The sequence below is a fragment of the Gasterosteus aculeatus genome, chromosome 10 (assembly GCF_964276395.1).
Source record: "Gasterosteus aculeatus chromosome 10, fGasAcu3.hap1.1, whole genome shotgun sequence".
Classification (NCBI taxonomy): domain Eukaryota; kingdom Metazoa; phylum Chordata; class Actinopteri; order Perciformes; family Gasterosteidae; genus Gasterosteus; species Gasterosteus aculeatus.
In genome coordinates this window covers 648,216-668,940 of record NC_135697.1, presented here as the reverse complement: position 1 = coordinate 668,940, position 20,725 = coordinate 648,216, and the positions used below count along the sequence as shown (strand labels likewise).

Sequence of the window (20,725 nt, the reverse complement as noted above, 5' to 3'; positions counted from 1 at the left end):
CAACAAAGAGTTCATTGGTTTTATTGTGTGTGATCTTCAGGAGAGCGCTTAGTAATCACGGGTTGACCTTGTTGACCATGGTCTCCCCCAGAGACTCAAGCACCTCCCGCTTGTAGTCGTCAAAGTCTCCGTCGATCTGGTTCACCGTGCTGTCCTCCACCACCCACATGGTGCACTGAGTCTCCGTGATGAGCCGGGCGTCGTGACTCACGATGATCACAGCTGGATGGGACAGAGTCAGCGTTTATTTCCACCAGGAACACAAACAAAGTGAGCATTTTGCTCACGACTACAGACTGTCAACACAAACCCTCGTGTCTCCCACTAGTTAGAGCGTCTCCATTACATTACAGCTCAGCTCAGGGACACGGAGCAGCCGGGACTCCAACCGCCAACCTTGTGGTTCCTGGCGGTTGGGAGCACCCTCTCTACTCCATGACCCAATTACCTGAGCAGGCTGACCTTTGACCTGCTCTTGTAAGGGAATCCAGTCACATGCATCTGTATGAAGTCAATAACGGCTGTGCTGCTGGTCTACGGTGTGAGGGAGACACTCGCATGCTGGTCCTCCTTTCTTACCTCCTTTATACTCATTGATGGCCTCCGATAAGGCATCGATGGACTCGATGTCCAGGTTGTTGGTGGGCTCGTCCTAGGACAGAAGAGGCAGGTGGTCAGCTCGCCGATGGAGCACATGAGCAGCACACGCGCGGCGTAAACTCACCAGGATCAGCACATCGGGCTGACGGCAGGACAGCTCCGCAAACACCACCCTGGCTTTCTGCCCGCCTGGGGAGACAGAAGAAATCCGCTCAACTATACATGTCCCTTTGGCTGCGACCCGCCTGTCCTCTCCTCCAGGAGCCGGTTTGGAGGACACATCGGTCCTTAGCGGCCCAGCATGTCCCAGCATGCAGTGCGGGCCAAGGAGGATGTAATTCATTCAGGACGGAGGCGGGTGATCTCTTCACTTTTAGATGTAACGTTACGTTATGAATGTTATAACATCACTTCAGTTGGGTTACGTGACGTTAGAAGATGCTCCTTAAGTCCACGTACTGTTCTCATAAACACAACGAGCCGCTCGTCTGTAGTTATCAGTGAAAAGTCACCTCACTGAGGCTCACATGGGTTCATATGGTTTATAGTATGAAGAGAAATGGATCAAAATGAGCTCAGGCAGACCGCAAATATCACTTTAAGTCAGTCAGGTTACAGAATAAATACACAAAGAAACTGAACTCGAACCCTGAAGGCTGCGTCCTCATGAAGATTCAGACACTGCGATGTTGTGACTAGCGACGCAGTTGGAAACGTTCCATGGGAGTTAACGGGAATAAACCAGCAATGTCGCTTCATTTTATTTATAACTGGCGCTTTTTGAAGCCCTGAACGATGGAGGTACATCCGTCCTGCTCACTGCGGTAACGGGTTAGCCTGCTGGAGACAAATGAACATTCAGTCCACACGCGAGCTGCAGCTCACATCGTCTCCTTCTCAACTACGTTGAAGATCCCAGCTTCATGCCGTCCCTTCCCGTGGAACGTTTCCCTTAGCGACCCCAGTAGTGACCTCCATGTTCCTACCCGACAGCTTAGAGATCTGGATGGTGTGGGCGTGGCTCTCCAGGCCGAAGCGTCCCAGGCACTTCCTGCCGTCCTGGTAGGGGAGATTGAAGTTCCTCATGAGGTACTCTGTGGCGGTCTCCTCCATGTTCAGCTGATCGGCGTACTGCTGGTTGAAGAAGCCCACTTTCTGCAAGGCAGACACACAACGCCGGTCAGAAGGTCACCGGTCAGCACATCTGGTGTAGAAGTCTCCGCGTGGCCCGTCAGAGGGCACCAGTGAGTCCACACGGAGGCCTGTGAAACTTAACCCCCGTCATCGTCGATTTATTTCATCTAAATGTATCGGAAGTGAGTAGGCTGCTCTGGTTAGCATGGAAGCTAAGCTAACGCTAGAGACCGGATCCAACCTGCTGCACACTTTGCACCAGACACAAATGTAAAAATGTAATGCAAGTCGCTTTGGATTTAACTGATGTTACAGGTCAGCAATGGTATCAAGCGTGAACGCTGTGTACAGACTGATGTCGTAAGAGATCCCCCCCAGTTGATGACACGCCTCCTACGCCAGATCACAACAAGCCTGAAAGGAACTAAACAATCTCAACCTGAAAAAAATGTAAGTATACATTTTGAGGGAACTAATTCCAGAAGCAGATTAAACGCATTAGGCTCTAGAGGCGAAGAGGAAGTTACTCACCAAGCGATGATTCCTCCTCATCTCACCTTTAGACTGAAAGAGGGGCACAGTTAGGACGCTGCTGCGTGGATTGGGGTAGAATTCAGATGCGATGGGACCTGCATACTTACAGGACTTAGCTTCCCAATGAGCAGCAGAAGCAGGGTACTCTTCCCGACACCATTGGGTCCAACTATACAAACTTAAGGAAGGAGGAAAGGTCATCACAACGTCGGAGGGCCAACTCATTTTCTGAATTGTACCCCTGTAAATGCCAGCGTGTGTTCAGAGGACAGACACACCAGAGGTGAAACCTTCTGAAGGACGGAGGATGTCTGGTTACATCAGTAGTGTCAGATGATCACCGACCTCGGTGCCAGTTCCACCAGGCTCTGTGCTTGGACCACTCTGACTCGGCCTATTAATGCTTCCTACGGTGACATTAACACCCACGCTGGTACCTAGCATGCTATTGATGCTAAAGCATGTGGGTGGGCTCTGTGCATGTCCTCACCACGCTTCTGTGCATGCATTAGCTGCATGCTTACATGATGGCATGACAGGAGAACTATGGCTTGAACGGTGTTGCATAGGAACTGGTATTGCTCAGTCATATCTGCAGCTGACTGCACGCCGTGTGCATGTAGCCAGACACAAGGATCCACATGTTCCCAGTAGCAGAACAAGATGCTCGGCGTTAGAAGCAGCATACTTACTCCTCGAGTCCATGTCGATTCCAAAGTCCACGTTTTTGAAGAGAGGCTTCTGAGCAGTGTAGCCAAAGTCAACACCTGCAAGGCAGAGACGGCTCAGTTCTGGTCAGCTCGCAGCCACGCTGGATATCAACACGCATCATTAGTTTAAAGGACAGGACTTGTCCATCCAGCTGAGCTCTCAAGTTAACTCTTACCGCATTAATCAGCCCTCGGGTTGCACGTCTTGTTAGTACTTGACAATGTGGGGTTTTTATTCGTTTGTATTTTAGATGCACACATTGTTAACTGGATCTTCTGTTTTGTGTTTTGAGGTCTATTTTGTCTCTTCTCTCCCTGTAGGGCCATTGAGGAAATATAGACTTTTGGCTAACTGACACATTTACAGAACTGTTTTATTAATGTGCAACAAACCGAATCAAATCCAGGAATAAACATAAATGATTCATTACCTGGACAGTAACTTGTTTTCATCATTATACTGATTTTGGGAGCCCGTTGCTCATTGGATCTGAATTCACACAGACCACAAGGGGTGAGGTGTTGATCCGTATTGGCTTGGGAGGGGCATCATTACGCGTCTCAACCAATGAAGCATCTGGGGGACAAGCTTCACCTTCCTTAGAGCCCGTAGAGCTGAGCAGGGATCATTAACCCCGGTGCATGCTGGGGCCTCTTCACACGCTCAGTTACAATCTGATGTTTGACCCAATTCATTTATATTTTAGACATTCTGAGTATGTAACTGTGTATGAAGGGAAGCCTGGTTGGATCTTTCAGACGGGTGTCAGGCTGCTCTGGCTGGGTGGTGGGTGGTGCAGTGGGCTCTCACAGTGTAGTCCCAGGATGGGCGGGGACAGCGGCGGCGGGTTGGGGAAGGTGAACTTGACGGTGTACTCTCTGGGCCTCTTCAGCAGCTCCGTGGCATCCTGGCTCTCCTCCTCCTGAGCTCCTTTCTTCTTGCCTTTCTGCTGCTTTCTGGTCAGGTCGACCTTGGTTTGCTTCTCCTGAGGGGAACATTTAGACACACACAATGACGGGAGGCAAAGAAGCAGTTGAACAGGGACTGCAGAGGCAGAGAAGAAGGAGCAGACTTACTGCCTGTTTGGTGGACTTGCCACCAGCCTTCAGGTCCTTCAGCTTCTTCTCCTGCTTGTCGTACTGTTTCTGTAGTTCTTTCTGCTTCTGCACGTACATCTTCTTGAAGGTCACTTCAAGAAAAGCAAAGTCAAACTGAGCAGCCATGGTGAGGACGCAGGACATCAATCAGTCCTTCGTCAACATCCATCCGAGGACCCGCATGTGGATTTTGGAGAATTAAAGGCCTGTGCTCAAATATCCAAGTGTGTAAAGATGACATATATATTTCACGTTTGGCTCTTTCTACACACTCACAAATACTAGAAAGATTCCTTTCCTCCCGTGAAGAGCACAACCTCACTGGTTAAACGTCCCCCAAATGGACAAAGTTCACCAACCGGGTTTTAAACGCAGCTTCAACCTTCCACGAACAAATGGGATCCGAATATTTCAGTTAGAGACTAAAAACATGTGCCGTCATTCTTTCTGGGATTAATCGCGTTGTTATGAGCAAAATTCAATAGTGAATTCATAAATAGTGAATTCATAAATAGTGAATTCATAAATAGTGAATTGCAGACTGGAAGTAGTCAGTCTGATCTCTGCAAACGTCGGTGTCCAAGTGCTGTGGTTGTCGTTTGGTCTCCGCGGTGGAAGCTGCTCTAAAATGCACTCACAGTAGTTCCCTCTGTAGTAGTAGAGCTTCTCGTTGTCCAGGTGGATGATATCAGTGCACACATCGTCAAGGAAACTTTGGTCATGGGAAACGATGAGGAGAGTCTTCTTCCAGCCTTGAAGGTAGCTGTGGAAGGAGCACATAACAGACATCCACAAATATTCACGTTTATGCTTAGCCAGGTCTATAAATAATTCATTTTACACCCTCCAGCACAGTGAAAACCCACAACGCTCCGTAACGAGGAAAAAGACCGGTTTGCTTTGGATAAAAGCTCAATGGGAAACACGTCCAGCGGCCTTGGTTCACATGGCCTACATGGCTAGTGTGCCTCCCTCATCCAGCGGATACAACTGAAAACGCCATCTGGACACAGCTAACGGCTAACGGCTAACAGCCGACGGCTCAGACGTAGTCCTGTTAAAGGAACAGTATTCAAATCTACTACTACTAAATACTGTGATACATCAGATTAAAATGCTGCTTGTACTTGTTGAGCCAGATGACGGCGTTCAGGTCCAGGTGGTTGGTGGGTTCGTCCAGCATCAGCAGAGTGGGCTCCATGAACAGAGCTCTGTGGACGCACAAGTAAAGCCTTAATGGAGAAGAACTTGTGACGGGTTGAGGTCGGCCCGGTTGCGCTCATGAAGCGGTGTACCTGGCGAGGGACACCCTCATTCTCCACCCTCCAGAGAACCTCTTGGTGGGTCTGTTCTGCATCTCAGGGGTGAAGGAGAGACCGGCCAGGATCCTCCGGGCCTTGGGCTCGGCGGCTGCAGCTCCAATAGCCCGGAGTTCTTCATAGACCTGTCAGGTAGGACAACACTTCATCCAGACCCTCCACACCACTGCCGTGGAAGTGAGAGTGTCAAGTGTCACTCATAATCAGTGCCAGTCCATTTGCTTTATTTTTTCCTTTTGGGTCACCGTGTTCCCAGATTGGAGCAATTCATGTATTCAGTACGAAGTCCAATGGAATTCTTCTTAAGAGCCAAATATGTATTTGTTTGGGACATTTGGGAGCAGCAGAGCCAACAGAACACAACGCTGATGTTTGATCCCACTGCTTTGGGGTTTACTATTCACTTCCTGTCATTTCCCAGTAACCACTGACACAGTGGGACCAGTGGTTTCCTGACCGCATTCAATCTACCGTCTCACTAAGGTTTCTTCTCTTGTGTGTGTCTCTCCTGTGCCAAAGTGAGGGTTTGGGGACAGAGGATGTCGTATGTGTACAGACTGTAAAGATCTGAGGCACATTTGTAATTTGTGATTTTGGGCTATACAAAATAAAATGAATTGAATCAAACCCCCGGTGCTGATCAGATCTACTTCCACAGAGCTCAGGTCCAACTCGCCCTCTGCACTCATAATGTCTAGGTCCTTTCAGGACAAACCCCCTTGGTGGTTTCCTGTTATTCCCTGTGACACTCTGGTCAGACAGCATTCTACAGCCGTGTTGTGTCTCATGAAGCTCATCTGGAGCAGCCACAGAAACGTTACTTCATCAACAGTAGAAGAAGTGCATAGGTGGTGTTCCATGCAAACAGAGGCTCTCCTCCACTCACCTTCTCCAGCCGCTCCGCCACGCTGTCCTCTCCCTTCTCCAGGCGCACCTGCAGCTGCCGCTCCTCCTCCAGGAGCTTCAGGCGGCGGGTGTCTGCCTTCAGCACCGCCTGCACCGCCGGGGTGTCATCAGCTACCACCTCTAGCACGGGAACAGAGGCATGGCAGAGTGAGCGGGCGGGCGGCGGGACCTGGACAGAGGCCGTGTGACAGCTCACTCACCCTGCTCACACAGCAGCACATCGATGTTGGGGGGGATGCTCAGAGCTCGGTTGGCTATGTGCTTCAGTAAGGTGGTCTTTCCTTTGCTGAAGGGTGGGACGGAGACAAGTGAACACGAGGGAACTGACAACAGGAAGTACATTGGCTACTATTACTGCTAGTAAGTTTGCACGTTTCTATGGGAATTAACGGGAATATACGGTAATAACGGACATTTTGGGGTCATTTAACTGCATCACCTTGTTATTTGACTAAACAATATTTTGTTTGTCATAAGCAGACATGCATGCAAACCTTTTAATACGAATTTAAAAAACAACATATTGACTTAATCCATTTGGGAGTAGAACTCTATTCTTTCATTGAACAATACAAAGTGCAGGTTGAATAAAACAGTGCCTTTCATGTGATAGTCCTCTTAAGCTTCTCAAGCCTCTGGTTTTAGTGTTATCCCTCAGGTCAATAGCTAGCTGCATCCTCTGCAGACAGACACGGCACGTGCTGCTTCCATCTTTCACATATAGTTTGGATCTACGTTTCTACTGCTCAGCCTTTGATTTGAATTGATTACTTTTCTAAGTTATATAATTGTATTATTTATAAGACGATCTTCCCAACAAGCTGCATCCAGGTGCAGTTGAGCTGGGCTCGCTTTGTCTTCTTCTCTTGCCCCCCCCCCCCCATAGACATCAGGCAGAAGACATCATTGGGTCTGTATCCACAGCCAGTAGAAGATAGTTACCCATTGGGTCCAACCAAACCATATCTTCTTCCCGCCACAATGAGAAGGTCAGCGTTGATGAACAGCTCTTTCCCATGAGCGGAGATGCTGAACCTCTCCAGCTAAAAGGGCACCGAACACGTGAAACAATTAGGTTCATTGGTTCATCTTCACACAAATGTTGTGCCCAGTCACTCAGTATTCCACCTTGATGTCCGAGGCGTTCTCCAGCATGGCCTGTCTGGAGGACATCTCTGCCTGGGAGATGGAGAAATCTCCCTCCAAGGCGTTCTGAGCACGGACACTGGCCACCTGCCGCTCATACTCCATCTGGAACCAGATCACAGACGAGAACACAAGAGAAAATGACCAACTTAGCAAAGCTCAAAAATAAAAGACTGGACCAGCTCCGTAGAATAGGGGGTCTCTGCCCCATCTCGCCTCAGTTTGGGGGACCTTGGCCTGAAAAACGTTAAAGACGAATTCTTTTTGCATTGACAGGTTTATCCATAGCTCCACATTTTGTTAAAGATATTGTTCATTCCAGGGGTTGTGTAGTTTTGTCTCCCCCCTTTGTGCTGGCCACCTCTTATAAACTCAGTGGTTCTGTCGTGAGGTCAGTTTTCATTGTACGCTGGGAAAGGTGGTGTTGAATTTCGTCCCGGTCAGTGTGGGACTCCTCTGTCCTCGTCCTTCTGGACCGCTCTGCTGCATTTGACACAGTCAACCACCAGATCCTTACTTCTCGTCTCCTACCACAGCTCTGCCGATGACACCCAACTAATTCTCCCCTTCCCTCACTCGGATCGCTGCCTGTCATCTCTCAGTGGATGTCCGCTCACCATCCGATTATCAACCAGCTGGACCGTAGATGACAACCAGCTACAACCATCATTTACCATGAATTATTGGTAAAATGAAGTCTGAATCTGTGAATATCTTGCCAACTTTCAATAGGGATCGACTTTTTGGAAAATGGAAACAATGAGGTAAGATGTGCGCAGGCTCCTCCATAGTTCAGTAAAGTTATTAGATACTCAGATTCAGACTGACGGAGCGGTCTGCCAGCTGGACGCATTGCTCTCAATGTGCCGGTAATGATGGTAAATGATGCTTGTAGCTGGTTGTCATCTACGCTCCACTACGGTTACCAAAGGGGCGCGTTTGTTTTTTGACAACGTTTTCTCTCAGAATTTTGACTTTCTATCCCCTTTCTTCAGTGCATAAATGGGCTTCTATTGTTGTGTGAATGCATCACTCCAGCCAATCCACAGACGGGGTTTGTAACCAATCAGGTGTAGAGACCATGGTGACTGGCTCCGCCCCCTCACTGTCAGAAAGCTTCGAGCGCGTGCAGAGATTAACATTACATTACAGACGCGTTTATCCAAAGCGACTTACATTACGCTTTAAACCCGGGGCTTTATTCACATTTTGCCTGGGGAGCAATTAGGGGTTGGTGTCTTGCTCAGGGACACTTCGACATGGGACATGGGGCAGATATCTCACGCGAGACAGACTTTTGCTCGCGGATGTTTGATTTACACGCGCGCATCAACCCGATTTGCGCTCTGGAATTCTGACAGTGATTTGCCGCCATAGAAACCTTTGTTACAAAACCGGATGAAATAGCAGAATCCGTTTCAGTTTTACGAATCTGTAAACAAAAACACATACCTGCTCTTCACTCGAGACTCAAAAAGCATTTGACCGGGTATCATGGCAGGATCTATTCCAAACACTAAAACGGTTCAAATTTGGAGGCAACTTTTTAGATTGGAAAGAAACATTATATTAATCACTGCAGTCAGCTGTTAGTTAATGGATATAGATGAACGATTCCCATTGCAACGCGGCTGCAGACAAGGTTGTCCTTTGTCCCCCCTGCTGTCAATCTGTATTGAACCACATAATTCCCTACAAATAAAGCGTTGATGGGAGGCGGAAATGAACAGGATCATACCACACAATACATGGGAGGAAATTACTTACACTTCAGTAATTACCAGATTCTTCAGAAATATTAGCCAAGATGGGCCCAACACACTCCAACGTGGTGGAAGTGTGCACGTGCTGCCAATCACACACATGTATTGTGGCTTATGTGCTTACTGGAGCGAAGTCTTTAATGCCCTCAAAGAGGTATTCCAACCAGACCCCACGGAGCACCACTGGGAGCAATGCCTGAGGGGCTGGAGGGGAGAAGAACTCTCCGATGCCCCATCACACCACGTATGGACCCAACAGCTATGGGACATCTATCAGATGGAAGGAACAACACTCCTACCGGCTTACAAAGCCACGGGTGGCTGCAGCGTATTGGTACAATGGGGTTCTTACTGTATGTGGGTGAACGGTGACCCGTTAACTCTCTCTGTATACACTACCCTCTGATAGCACCTACAATACTACACTCAGGGTGGGCAACTATTTATTCATCCCTTCATTTGATTTCTTCTTTAGATTTTTTAATCCCTCAGAGTGAGCGCCAGTGGATGTTTCCTGTTCTTACACAGAACCTGAGTATCACGTGTACCAAGACTGCAACTGGAAACTGGACAAAGAAAGTAACGGTCTGAAAATGCATGTTGCTGAAAACTAAATATAAAGTGAGTTTCATTTTTGTTTTTTTGTTAAACAGGTGACACTTCACAGGGTTGATTATAATGCAGATTGGGTTCAGGTACTTGTGACAGGGGGGGGGTAGTCCTGCTATAATGGAGAGGGTGTGTATGACCTACTTTGGATTAAGGCTGTAACATTACAAAAGGTCTCACACAACTGATATCAATGTGTATATGAAGGGATTTTCATCATTAGTGGTCCATAACAAAGCTGACTAGGATTAGTATGTTGTATTCTATCACTCTGTGGGCAGTAGTAGAATGACAACTAAACCTGCTAATATTTGACTGTTGGCCGTTTAAAGAACTCGTGTATATCCACAGCGGTTACCCGTTTCTTTTTCTTCTTCTTGTCCTTCTTGCTGAGGTTGGCCAGCGGGTCGCTCTCCTGCCCGTCGGCCTGCTCTGCGATGACGTCCTCAGCGCTCTGACGGGCAAACGCACAAGACAGGAGGGTTGCCACGGCAGAGAGGGGTGCATGTAGCTTGTGGAGGACACACGTACCATCATCGTGTCACCTCCGTCACTGGCATCCTCCTCCTCCTCATCTTCGTCCTTACTGTGTGGTCGTACAGCCGGTTTCCCGCTCTGCATGGACGGAGTTCAAACATATCATGGTTACTTAGAAAAAGAGCCGAGCCGCGTTGTTCCTTTACGTCTACACACATATGAAGACGCTACATTCTAAGCTCCTCAAATATAGAACCAGCAAATTAAGAATGAAAGAATGTGAGACGGGCCTCCATAGTGCACGAGCAGCTTATTACTCTTCATCAAGAGAGAAAGAAACCGTTTCTCTTCTGATGGAACGCAGACGCTGGTTGGCCGACAGACATGTCACGTTTTATTATTTTATTACACGCTCTACCTCAGACGCCGCTCTAAACGGCAGCGGCACACACTTCCTGCCTTTGTTTGTGGTTATTTTAGACCGAAGAAGGTGCAGTACCCTTTTTGCTGGTGTATCTTCTTCATCCACTGGGCGTGCCTCATCCTCATCACTCTGGCTCAGAGCAGCAAAGATGTTTCCGCCCTGCAGAACAGACGTGCTTTACACTGTAACATGTTACGAGTGAGGACGGCGTGTCAGTGAAGACTTTAGACCAACCTGCTTCTTCTTGCTCCCTTTCCTGCCGGCTGTGGCTGTGGGGGGCAGTGAACTGTTAATGTAGGGGGACGGCTACATGGTCTCATTGCACACACATGTCGTACCTGGCTCGTCGTCCTCATCACTTGCTTGCATTGAAAGCTTTTTCAGCTTCAGCATGACGTCCTCATCGTCGTCCCCACCTGCGTCTCCACCCTTGCCTTTCCGCACGTCTTTTTTCTTTTTATGAGACTGAGGAGAGGAATTTGACATTCTAAGAATAGTAGATATTTAAATGTCAACAGTAGCAACAATGGAACATTTCATATACCAACGTAAAGCTTAAAACAGCAGAAATTGAATTTATATGAAGCTTTTCATGTACGGAGCCTGAAAGCAATCAATACTGAATCAAGTGACAATGAGACAGAGGACGATGGCGATACAGATAGTCACGCTGTGCTGCTGCTCCTGCTCCACGGGCACATCGTGCACAGCCTGCCTGATTAAAGACCTACTTGCAGAGGGACGGTTACCTGTTTCCCTGCGGTCTCTCTCACAGCAGCCTCATCTGCTTTAGGTTTGACATCTGTGCAAAGTTCCTCAAAGAACTGGAGAAAGAATCCACAGAACAGATGTGGTGAGATGTGACACAGTGGTCACGGCGGTTCAATACTGTACCTACGAACCACACGATTACTCACACTCTTCTTCTTCTTCTTATCTTTCTTGCCCTTTTTCACGGTCGTCTTTTCTGCTGCAAGGGAACAGATATTTTATTTCATGATGACTCCACCAACTACAGACGTAGAATAGAAAAAAGGTCTGGACATCAGCACCACCCACCCACCAAATGTGAGGAGAACCCTGAGGCGGGTGGAGTTTTATATATCGGTTTATTTTACCGCAAAAGAGCGGTTATTGATGTGGTTGTTAGCCCAGAAGGCTCGGCCACGTTGGTTCATGTAAAGTGACTACGGACCACGTCAGTGTGCTTCAGAGTCACGCGCCGCCGGGTAAAGACCCGCTTAACAGCTCAGGACGGTTCACAGACGGTCGGCCAGCAGAGATCTCCACGTGGACCTGCTCCTTTTTCTAAAATAATAAACTCATTGCAGGGTCCTCAAGCCTCAAGCAGTGACTGTGAGACACACACATTTAAACTAGTTCACACACCACACCGTGAGAAGGAAACGGCTGCTAACGATGTATCCTGCACGTATCGTTTCCCTCTCAGGTTACTAAGACGCACAAACACACACGTGGCAGGTGGAGGCGTTTGATGAAATGCAAGTGAAGGAAACCCTGCAGGATGGACACAAATGATGAAGACAACAAAAAAAGAAAAGTGGAGAATGGTCTATGATTCAGCCAAGAAAATAGCGTGTTGCCCTGATCGTAGGACGTACGGCACTGAAACGTTAAAGGCCGCCGCATGTTTCTGCGTCTTTACGTCGTGTCGATGCACTCGTTTCACTTCCTGGTTGTAAAGTCTTGCGTGTGTTGCAGAGCGATTCACCTCCAGAACAACAGGTGGAGTCACGTGTTTTGTTGAAGACGACCTGGAGAGTCACGTCCATTTATTTATTTGTTTATTTATTGATCATAGACTTTATTGCCCCGTGCATCACACTGCTGCTTTTCATCAAGGACACATTTGTCCCGTATTTTCCTCCACAACTTTGTTCCCTTCGTTTGTGGAGATCTCCCTCCATGAATCAGAGGCCATCCGGCGTCCTTATAGTCCGCCAATGACGGCTTGTACAAGTGCTCATATTTAAAAGCTCTTCAATCTGATCCGTTCTCTCGTAAACATCTTCCTTTTAATAACGGCCGTATTGTGCTGTGAAAGCGGAGATGTGAGACTCTGTAAAGGACGCAGTCAGCAGACCAATCACAGCCTGGTGCTGCAGGAGGCTGAGTCGCTTTAGATGCGTCTAGAAAAATGGGTCCACACACACAAGAAGGTGTGAAAAGACACGCAAGGGACACGCAAGGGGCTCTTGCGTCTGCCGCTGTGAAAACGCAGAAGCATAAACTAGGCTTACGGGTGTCTTTTGTAGTTGGGACAGTGGAAGCAATAAAAGGACCATGAAGTCTCCGTTGGCCAGGTCACAAGCATTGTGACTAAAGGACCAGGACAACCAAGTGCTGCGTTGAGGTTCCTGGTCCTCATGAAGACTGCGGAGCGTCAGTCATGTGCAATGAGCTTCTGTTTGTCCTTGTCTTAAATCATACGAAAGGAGCTTTACACACTTATAAGAGTGAAGTGAATAAGAGTGAAGAGTGGGTGGCTGTACGCGTACATGTATGTAGTCTTGGTCACAATGGTCATTTACAGTTGAGAGGATTGAACATTTAGTTCTTCAAGTACATTGTAGCAAAGTTTAACGGTCACAGCGGGAGGCCTCTGGGCGCAGCGGACACGAGCAACACGTTAAACGAGCATTCACGGTTCCACGAGTGGAATAAAGCTTCTTCTCGAACATTCCGCGGCGAACATCTTTGAGTCAGAACTCTAAAGCATCGTCGCTAGCGTCACATGGAGGCCAAATGGATCGATACGAGTCGTGATATTCAGTAAGCGTCCATGAGGACGAACAGAACTCACACATGTAGCGAATAGAGAACATCTACAGTTGGTTTGGTGAAATAACTTGACATTGCATCATCCATCATGTGTTTCAATTGGGTTAGATGCTGATAACGAACGGTTACAGGACGCTGGTTGAACGGACGTATTAACGCGTTCTCTTACATACAGACAGAGTCTCTTACATACAGACAGAGTCTCTTACATACAGACAGAGTGCTTTATGAGCACGTCGCTATCTGACGCGTTGTAACGGAGTGCCGTTGAAGCAGTAACGTTAGCTAGCTTCTCCCCAACCGAAAGCTAACCTCACCGGCTGGCGGGGCCGCCTCCTCGTCCACCCACACCGCTTCTTCCTGCATTGACTTGGGCATCGTGCTTCTCTCGCGTCCGCTTCTTGGAAAGAGAAAGTCTTTATTCTTTGAATTACAATGATGGTGCCAAGCGTCGTGCGGCCCAATCCAGGAGGCACATGCCGGTCATCAACAGAGTCCTGTTCTGCTTCGTGTGCCGCTTCGCTCCACTGACAAGCGGCTGCAGCAGCGACAGCGCCACCTCCGGCTGGAGGACTGCGGCCATCTGAATTACTGCCGCCTCTTGGACGTTGACCGATCTTACAACTGAAAAGTATTTCCCGTGGGCCTGTCTCAATACCGAAGACGGCGAGAACGGACTCACGGGACTGGGAGAACGGACTGACGGGACGGGGAGAACGGACTCACGGGACGGGGAGAACGGACTCACGGGACTGGGAGAACGGACTCACGGGATGGGGAGAACGGACTCACTGGACTGGGAGAACGGACTCACGGGACGGGGAGAACGGACTCACGGGACGGGGAGAACGGACTCACGGGACTGGGAGAACGGACTCACGGGATGGGGAGAACGGACTCACTGGACTGGGAGAACAGACTGACGGGACGGGGAGAACGGACTGACGGGACGGGGAGAACGGACTGACGGGACGGGGAGAACGGACTCACGGGACGGGGAGAACGGACTGACGGGACTGGGAGAACGGACTCACAGGACGGGGAGAACGGACTCACTGGACTGGGAGAACGGACTCACGGGACGGGGAGAACGGACTGACGGGACGGGGAGAACGGACTCACAGGACGGGGAGAACGGACTCACTGGACTGGGAGAACGGACTCACGGGACGGGGAGAACGGACTGACGGGACGGGGAGAACGGACTCACGGGACGGGGAGAACGGACTGACGGGACTGGAAAACACACTCACTGGACGGGGAGAACGGACTGACGGGACGGGGAGAACGGACTCACAGGACGGGGAGAACGGACTCACTGGACTGGGAGAACGGACTCACGGGACGGGGAGAACGGACTCACGGGACTGGGAGAACGGACTCACGGGATGGGGAGAACGGACTCACTGGACTGGGAGAACGGACTCACGGGACGGGGAGAACGGACTCACGGGACGGGGAGAACGGACTCACGGGACTGGGAGAACGGACTCACGGGATGGGGAGAACGGACTCACTGGACTGGGAGAACAGACTGACGGGACGGGGAGAACGGACTGACGGGACGGGGAGAACGGACTGACGGGACGGGGAGAACGGACTCACGGGACGGGGAGAACGGACTGACGGGACTGGGAGAACGGACTCACAGGACGGGGAGAACGGACTCACTGGACTGGGAGAACGGACTCACGGGACGGGGAGAACGGACTGACGGGACGGGGAGAACGGACTCACAGGACGGGGAGAACGGACTCACTGGACTGGGAGAACGGACTCACGGGACGGGGAGAACGGACTGACGGGACGGGGAGAACGGACTCACGGGACGGGGAGAACGGACTGACGGGACTGGAAAACACACTCACTGGACGGGGAGAACGGACTCACGGGACGGGGAGAACGGACTGACGGGACTGGGAGAACGGACTCACAGGACGGGGAGAACGGACTCACGGGACGGGGAGAACGGACTGACGGGACGGGGAGAACGGACTCACGATACTGGGAGAACGTTTAAAAGCATCCACAGTCTGTGGTGTCCTCAGGTGGTCAGGGAGAGCATTCCACAGACTGGGAGCAGCTGAGCAGAAAGCCCGATCTCCCATTGTACGGAGCTTTGTCCTGGGAGGTTTCAAAAGATATGCTGAGGCAGATCGGAGGGTATGTGTTGATGTCTGTGGGGTGAGGAGTTCCTTGAGGTAAGGGGGGGCTTCACCATGGATGCACTGGTGGGTAAGGAGGGAGACTTTGTACTCAACCTTGAGTGAGACAGGAAGCCAGTGGAGTGATTTGAGGATGGGGGTGATGTGCTCATGTTTGCGCACCCTCAACAGGATCCTAGCAGCGCTGTTCTGGATGTACTGCAATTTCTCAAGGCGGCGAGGAGCGCATTGAGAACTGGATGATGAACAGGGTGGGGCTGAGCTCTGAGCCTTGAGGGACACCACAGGTGACATTGTGTGTCAGGGATTTAGCCTCTCCCAAGGCGACATGCTCAGTTCTCCCGGTGAGGTAGGATGAGAACCACTGATGGACGAGGTCAGAAAGACCAATAGTGGAATGTAGACGGTGGAGGAGGATGTTGTGGTCCACAGTATCGAATGCTGCAGTCAAGTCCAGGAGGATGAGAAGAGATGGGGAGCCAGCGTCTGCAGTCATCAGTAGGTCATTTGTGACCCTGACCAGGGCTGCTTCTGTGCTGTGGCCAGGGCGGAAACCAGATTGAAATTTCTCGAACAGGTTGTTTTGTTTTAGATGGTCCTGAAGCTGTGCAGCAACTACTTTTTCCAGCACCTTGGAAAGGAATGGAAGGTTGGAGATGGGCCTGTAGTTGGCAAAGACGTCTGGGTCTTGGGTGGGTTTTTTGAGAAATGGCCGGATGACAGCGGTATTCAGTGTTGATGGGACATGGCCAGCCCGGAGGGAGTGGTTAATGACCTTTGTGATGAGGGGACTTATGGCATGGAGGTTGGATTTTACCAGGGCTGTGGGGAAGGGGTCCAGGGCACAGGTGGATGGTTTCATCTTTTTGATGATGTCCTCAACTTCTCGCTGTGAGATGGCAAAAAAACAGCTGTAGGTTGGGAAATCCCAGGCTGTGGGTCAGCAGTCGGGACAGGCAGTGTGGAGAAACTGGATAGCAGGGAGCGGATGGTGTCTACTTTTTTTCTGAAAAAAGTGATGAAATTGTTGCACCTCTCATCTGTGGCTTCTGAATGACAGTGAGTTTGGGTTTAAGAATGTCATTTATGGTAGAGAAAAGTTGCTTGGAGTTGCCAGGGCTGTTATTGATAATGTTGGAATAGAACTGTGAACGTGCATCTCTCAAGGACCTTGAATGGGACTTCTGATGTTCTCTGTAGGCCTGTCTATGAACAAAGAGTCCTGAGGCCTTGAGGCGCTGCTCAAGGACACGCCCGGCTGTTTTCATTTGCCGGAGTTCGTAGGTGTACCAGGGGGCTGAGCGTTAGAAGCTGACAGTTCTAGTTTTGACAGGGCCGTGGAGATCTAAGAGACTGCTCAGTGATTAGTTGTAGAAGGCAACCGACTCAGTGCATGAGGAGAAATCAGCAGAAGAGAGATGTTGGAGGTCTATGGCCAAGGTGTCCGGGTTGATCTTTTTCAGGTCCGTATAGCAGATTTGACGCTTGTCTTTGGTGTGTGGGGAAATGAGTGGCAGCTCCATTGAGATGGCCTTGTGGTCAGACACACCCAGATCATATGCCAGAAGGTTGCTAATGGGGGCGGAGTTGGAAATGACCAGGTCCAGTGTGTGCCCCCGGGAGTGTGTGCGGACATCGACATGTTGTTGGAGGTTGAGGCAGTCCAGTAGTTGCAGAAATTCAGCTGCAAAGTGGCAGGAGGGGTTGTCTACATGAATATTAATATCTCCAAGTACAATAATGTTGGCAGAGGTGGTGCAGAGTGTTGTGAGAAGGTCATGTATCTCTGAGATGAAAGCTAAGTTGGGTTTGGGGGGCCGGTAGACGAGGAGCATTGTCATGGGGAAGGGGGGTTTACATTTGAATGCTAGGCATTCAAATGAGGACAGTGTAGGCAGGGGGAGAGGGGACCAAGTTCTGTCGGTGGATGACAGCTAGGCCGCCACCACGACCAGTGCTGCGGGCTCTCTCCAGATAGCTGTAACCGGGGGGACAGACTTCATTAGGTGCTGAGTAAACCCCTGGCTGGTGCCATGTTTCTGTCAGTCACATGAAGTCTAATCCCTTGTCCATGATGTGGTCTTGTATGAAGGATGCTTTATTTGTGAGGGATTTTGTATTGAAAAGTTCTATTTTGAGTGTTGATGCTGTGGTGGATCTCTGTAGAGGCCGTAGTACACTGGAATCCACTACACGTTTTCTGGCCTGCTTGGTGTAGCGAGATCTCGCGGTGTTTCCCAAGCTGCTCAACTGAGTGTGCAGAGATCCCGCGATGTTTCCCGTGTTGCTAGCACCGAGAGCGACACTGCTCTGATGACGCGGCAGACGTGCGACAGTGGTCCAGATGGATGGAATGTTTGAAGCAGGCTGGCCAGGCTGATGGTACACAAACGTTCGACGGGAACTTCTGTGGATATAACGTGGACAGCTCACCTCTTTATCTGTTCCTCCTGAAACATAGGTAAAAATTCAGTAGAGGTTCAACCTCCTTGGAATTAAATTAAATTTCTGCGTGCATTATCTCCTTTTATTGGATGTTGGCCCTTGTAGATTATCAGAAATAAACTGACGGCCCAGTTCATAAATTAAAAATGTATAAAATGCATTTAGTGTACACCAGGATACAGCTATGATTCTGAAACTATGTAATCAATAAATAAATATACTAGTGTAACAGTCTAGTGTAATGAGCGGAATAGCACAGATGCACATGCATCTATATGATTGTATTCAATGTAATGTAACCAACCAAAATGCAATGTAATACTTGATAGCACAGCTGATATTGAACGAGAGACATTCGAAATCCGAATTACATTGGACGCACCAGGAGAGGTCACATGCCCAGGGCCGTGGACAATGCCTTCACATCACACCTTGATAATGGGTGGTGAATGGGCCTCTCTGTGGTCTGTTGATTGCAGAGACCAGCGACTCCTCAGCTCATATGTTCTTTTTAGCCCAACACCTTTTCCTTTATGAAATACTTTTGATTTTAACTTTCAATCCAAGATGTCTTCTGTCCGTCCGGAGTTTCTTCATTTTTTTAAAACAAACCATTCTTTATTTTTCTTGTATCGGTTGTTTTCTCTTCAATGCACCTTCCATCGGAACTGCCAAAGTTGTCTTTACATCAAACTGATGTGAGAGTAGAATGAGTTTAAACTTTTAATGACAAGTAACACAATCCGTGTCATTAGCATGTTAGCATTGATTGCTAGCATGATATTATAATCATCACCATCACATAAGGTTATGTAGACAGGCCCAGAAATGCATTTTTACATCAAGCTAGTTGACATCTTTCACATCTTTCACCAGATGAAGGGAGAATAAAAGGCCTTTCAAAATCAGATGGATGGAATCAGTTGGAAAGTGGAGAAAGACGGTAATGTGGCAGCCATGAAAGCAGCACAGGACCAGCTCACACAGTGTGTTGGATACGACTATACAGCTTTAATCTATGAATGAGAATGATAAGGTGTCTACTTGTATTCACCCCTTTGGACTTATTACCATTCGATCAATACAACATGCATAGTGCTTTGAAAGTGCAAAATACGTTTTATTGTGACAAACAAAATGAAAATAAAAAATGCATAAGTGCATAAGTATTCATCCTTAAAGAGGACCACCATGTTTCACTGTTTAAATGAACGCAATCAGTGATGCATAGTGAACGCATATTCACTCTTCCATGACATAAATATAACAAGATGTATACAATAATGATTAAAAATGAACCCTAAACATCGCAGAAAATAAAAAAAAACATTAAATATCTTTGTAATGACCTAGAGAAATAACAAAAAAAACCCAAAACAGTTAAAAAAAAATCAAAGGTTTTAATACACGTATTCTGCCATCTACTGGTAAAGATGTGAACATGTTTACTCTGTGTTTCCTTAAATGTTCTGTCTTTTCTCTGTTCACTGAGGTAACAGCTCAATACGTGGAAAATAAATATCAATGTATTTTCGTTTTATAGGGAAAAAACAAAAAAGGGATTTACGGAAGGAAAAGTTGTTCACGGACACCCTTTTCCGTATTTAAACGGTACAATACAATGGCAGAATTTCTGTCTTGGTATTACTTCATCTCAGCGCAGCATTCGACATGGTCCACCATGACACACTACTAGATAGACTAATCAACTGGGTGGGACTTTCTGGCACACCATTTACACACTACTTGAAAGACCGAGAATACACATCAAAGCTGAAGAAAATGACACGCGGTGTTCCCCAAGGTTCAATCCTGGGGCCCCAACTGTTCAACATCTACATGCTTCCTCAGCTCAGATTATGGAAAACAACAATGTGTGTTATGCAAATGACACACAAATCAACATAACTACCACCAGGGGACTACAGTCCAATAGAAGGGCTGGATAAATGCGTTGAACAAATCAACAACTGGATGTGACAAAAGTAATTGTTTTCGGTATCGAAAAGTCAGCATTGAAAGTCAGCACTGAGCTTCGAGCACTGATGTTAAAAACTATAGACCAAGCTAGAAATCTAGGTGTAATTATGGATTCGGACCTCACCCTGAACAGTCATATCAATACAGTTACAATATCAGCCTACTATCACCTAAAGAATATGTAAAGGATTATAGGACTTGTCTCAACCAGATTTGGAAAAACGTCCATGCATTTATCTTCAGTAGACTTGACTACTGTAACAGTGTTTTTACATGTCCCTCTAGCTAAAAAGTCAACCAGAAAGCTACAGCTGATCCAGAGCACTGCAACTTGAGTACTCACCAAGACCAGGGAAGTGGATCACATCCCTCCAGTTCTCAAGTCTTTACACTGGCTTCCCATCAAACACAGAACTGACTTCAAAATCCTCTGTCGTCTGGGACTGGTCTACTTTCTGTTCCCAGTCAAAACTAAACACGGAGAAGCAGAGTTTTTCTGCTCCACATATCTGGATTCATTGACCATGTCTGTATTTAGGAACTCTTAAAGAAATTCTGAAACCACACTGCAAATTGTATTCCATTATTAGTTTTTTTAAACGTAATTTTTCAA

General features: G+C 48.3%; 1 protein-coding gene across 1 annotated transcript; it reads right to left on the bottom strand.

The window, feature by feature from the left end:
- Positions 1–5: 5 nt before the first annotated feature.
- On the bottom strand, positions 6–14,314 carry abcf1 (ATP-binding cassette, sub-family F (GCN20), member 1). Its single transcript, XM_040188575.2, has 24 exons — positions 13,840–14,314; positions 11,638–11,690; positions 11,470–11,544; positions 11,059–11,185; positions 10,955–10,989; positions 10,796–10,879; positions 10,351–10,434; positions 10,178–10,273; positions 7,430–7,552; positions 7,244–7,344; positions 6,502–6,587; positions 6,282–6,421; positions 5,372–5,520; positions 5,204–5,287; positions 4,715–4,839; positions 4,056–4,168; positions 3,790–3,964; positions 2,961–3,035; positions 2,376–2,446; positions 2,266–2,298; positions 1,587–1,755; positions 725–789; positions 580–652; positions 6–222 (listed from the first exon to the last, which is right to left on the bottom strand). The coding sequence occupies exons 1-24, from the start codon at positions 13,898–13,900 to the stop codon at positions 56–58; spliced, it is 2,364 nt and encodes a 787-aa protein (XP_040044509.2). The 5' UTR covers positions 13,901–14,314; the 3' UTR covers positions 6–55.
- Positions 14,315–20,725: the final 6,411 nt, after the last annotated feature.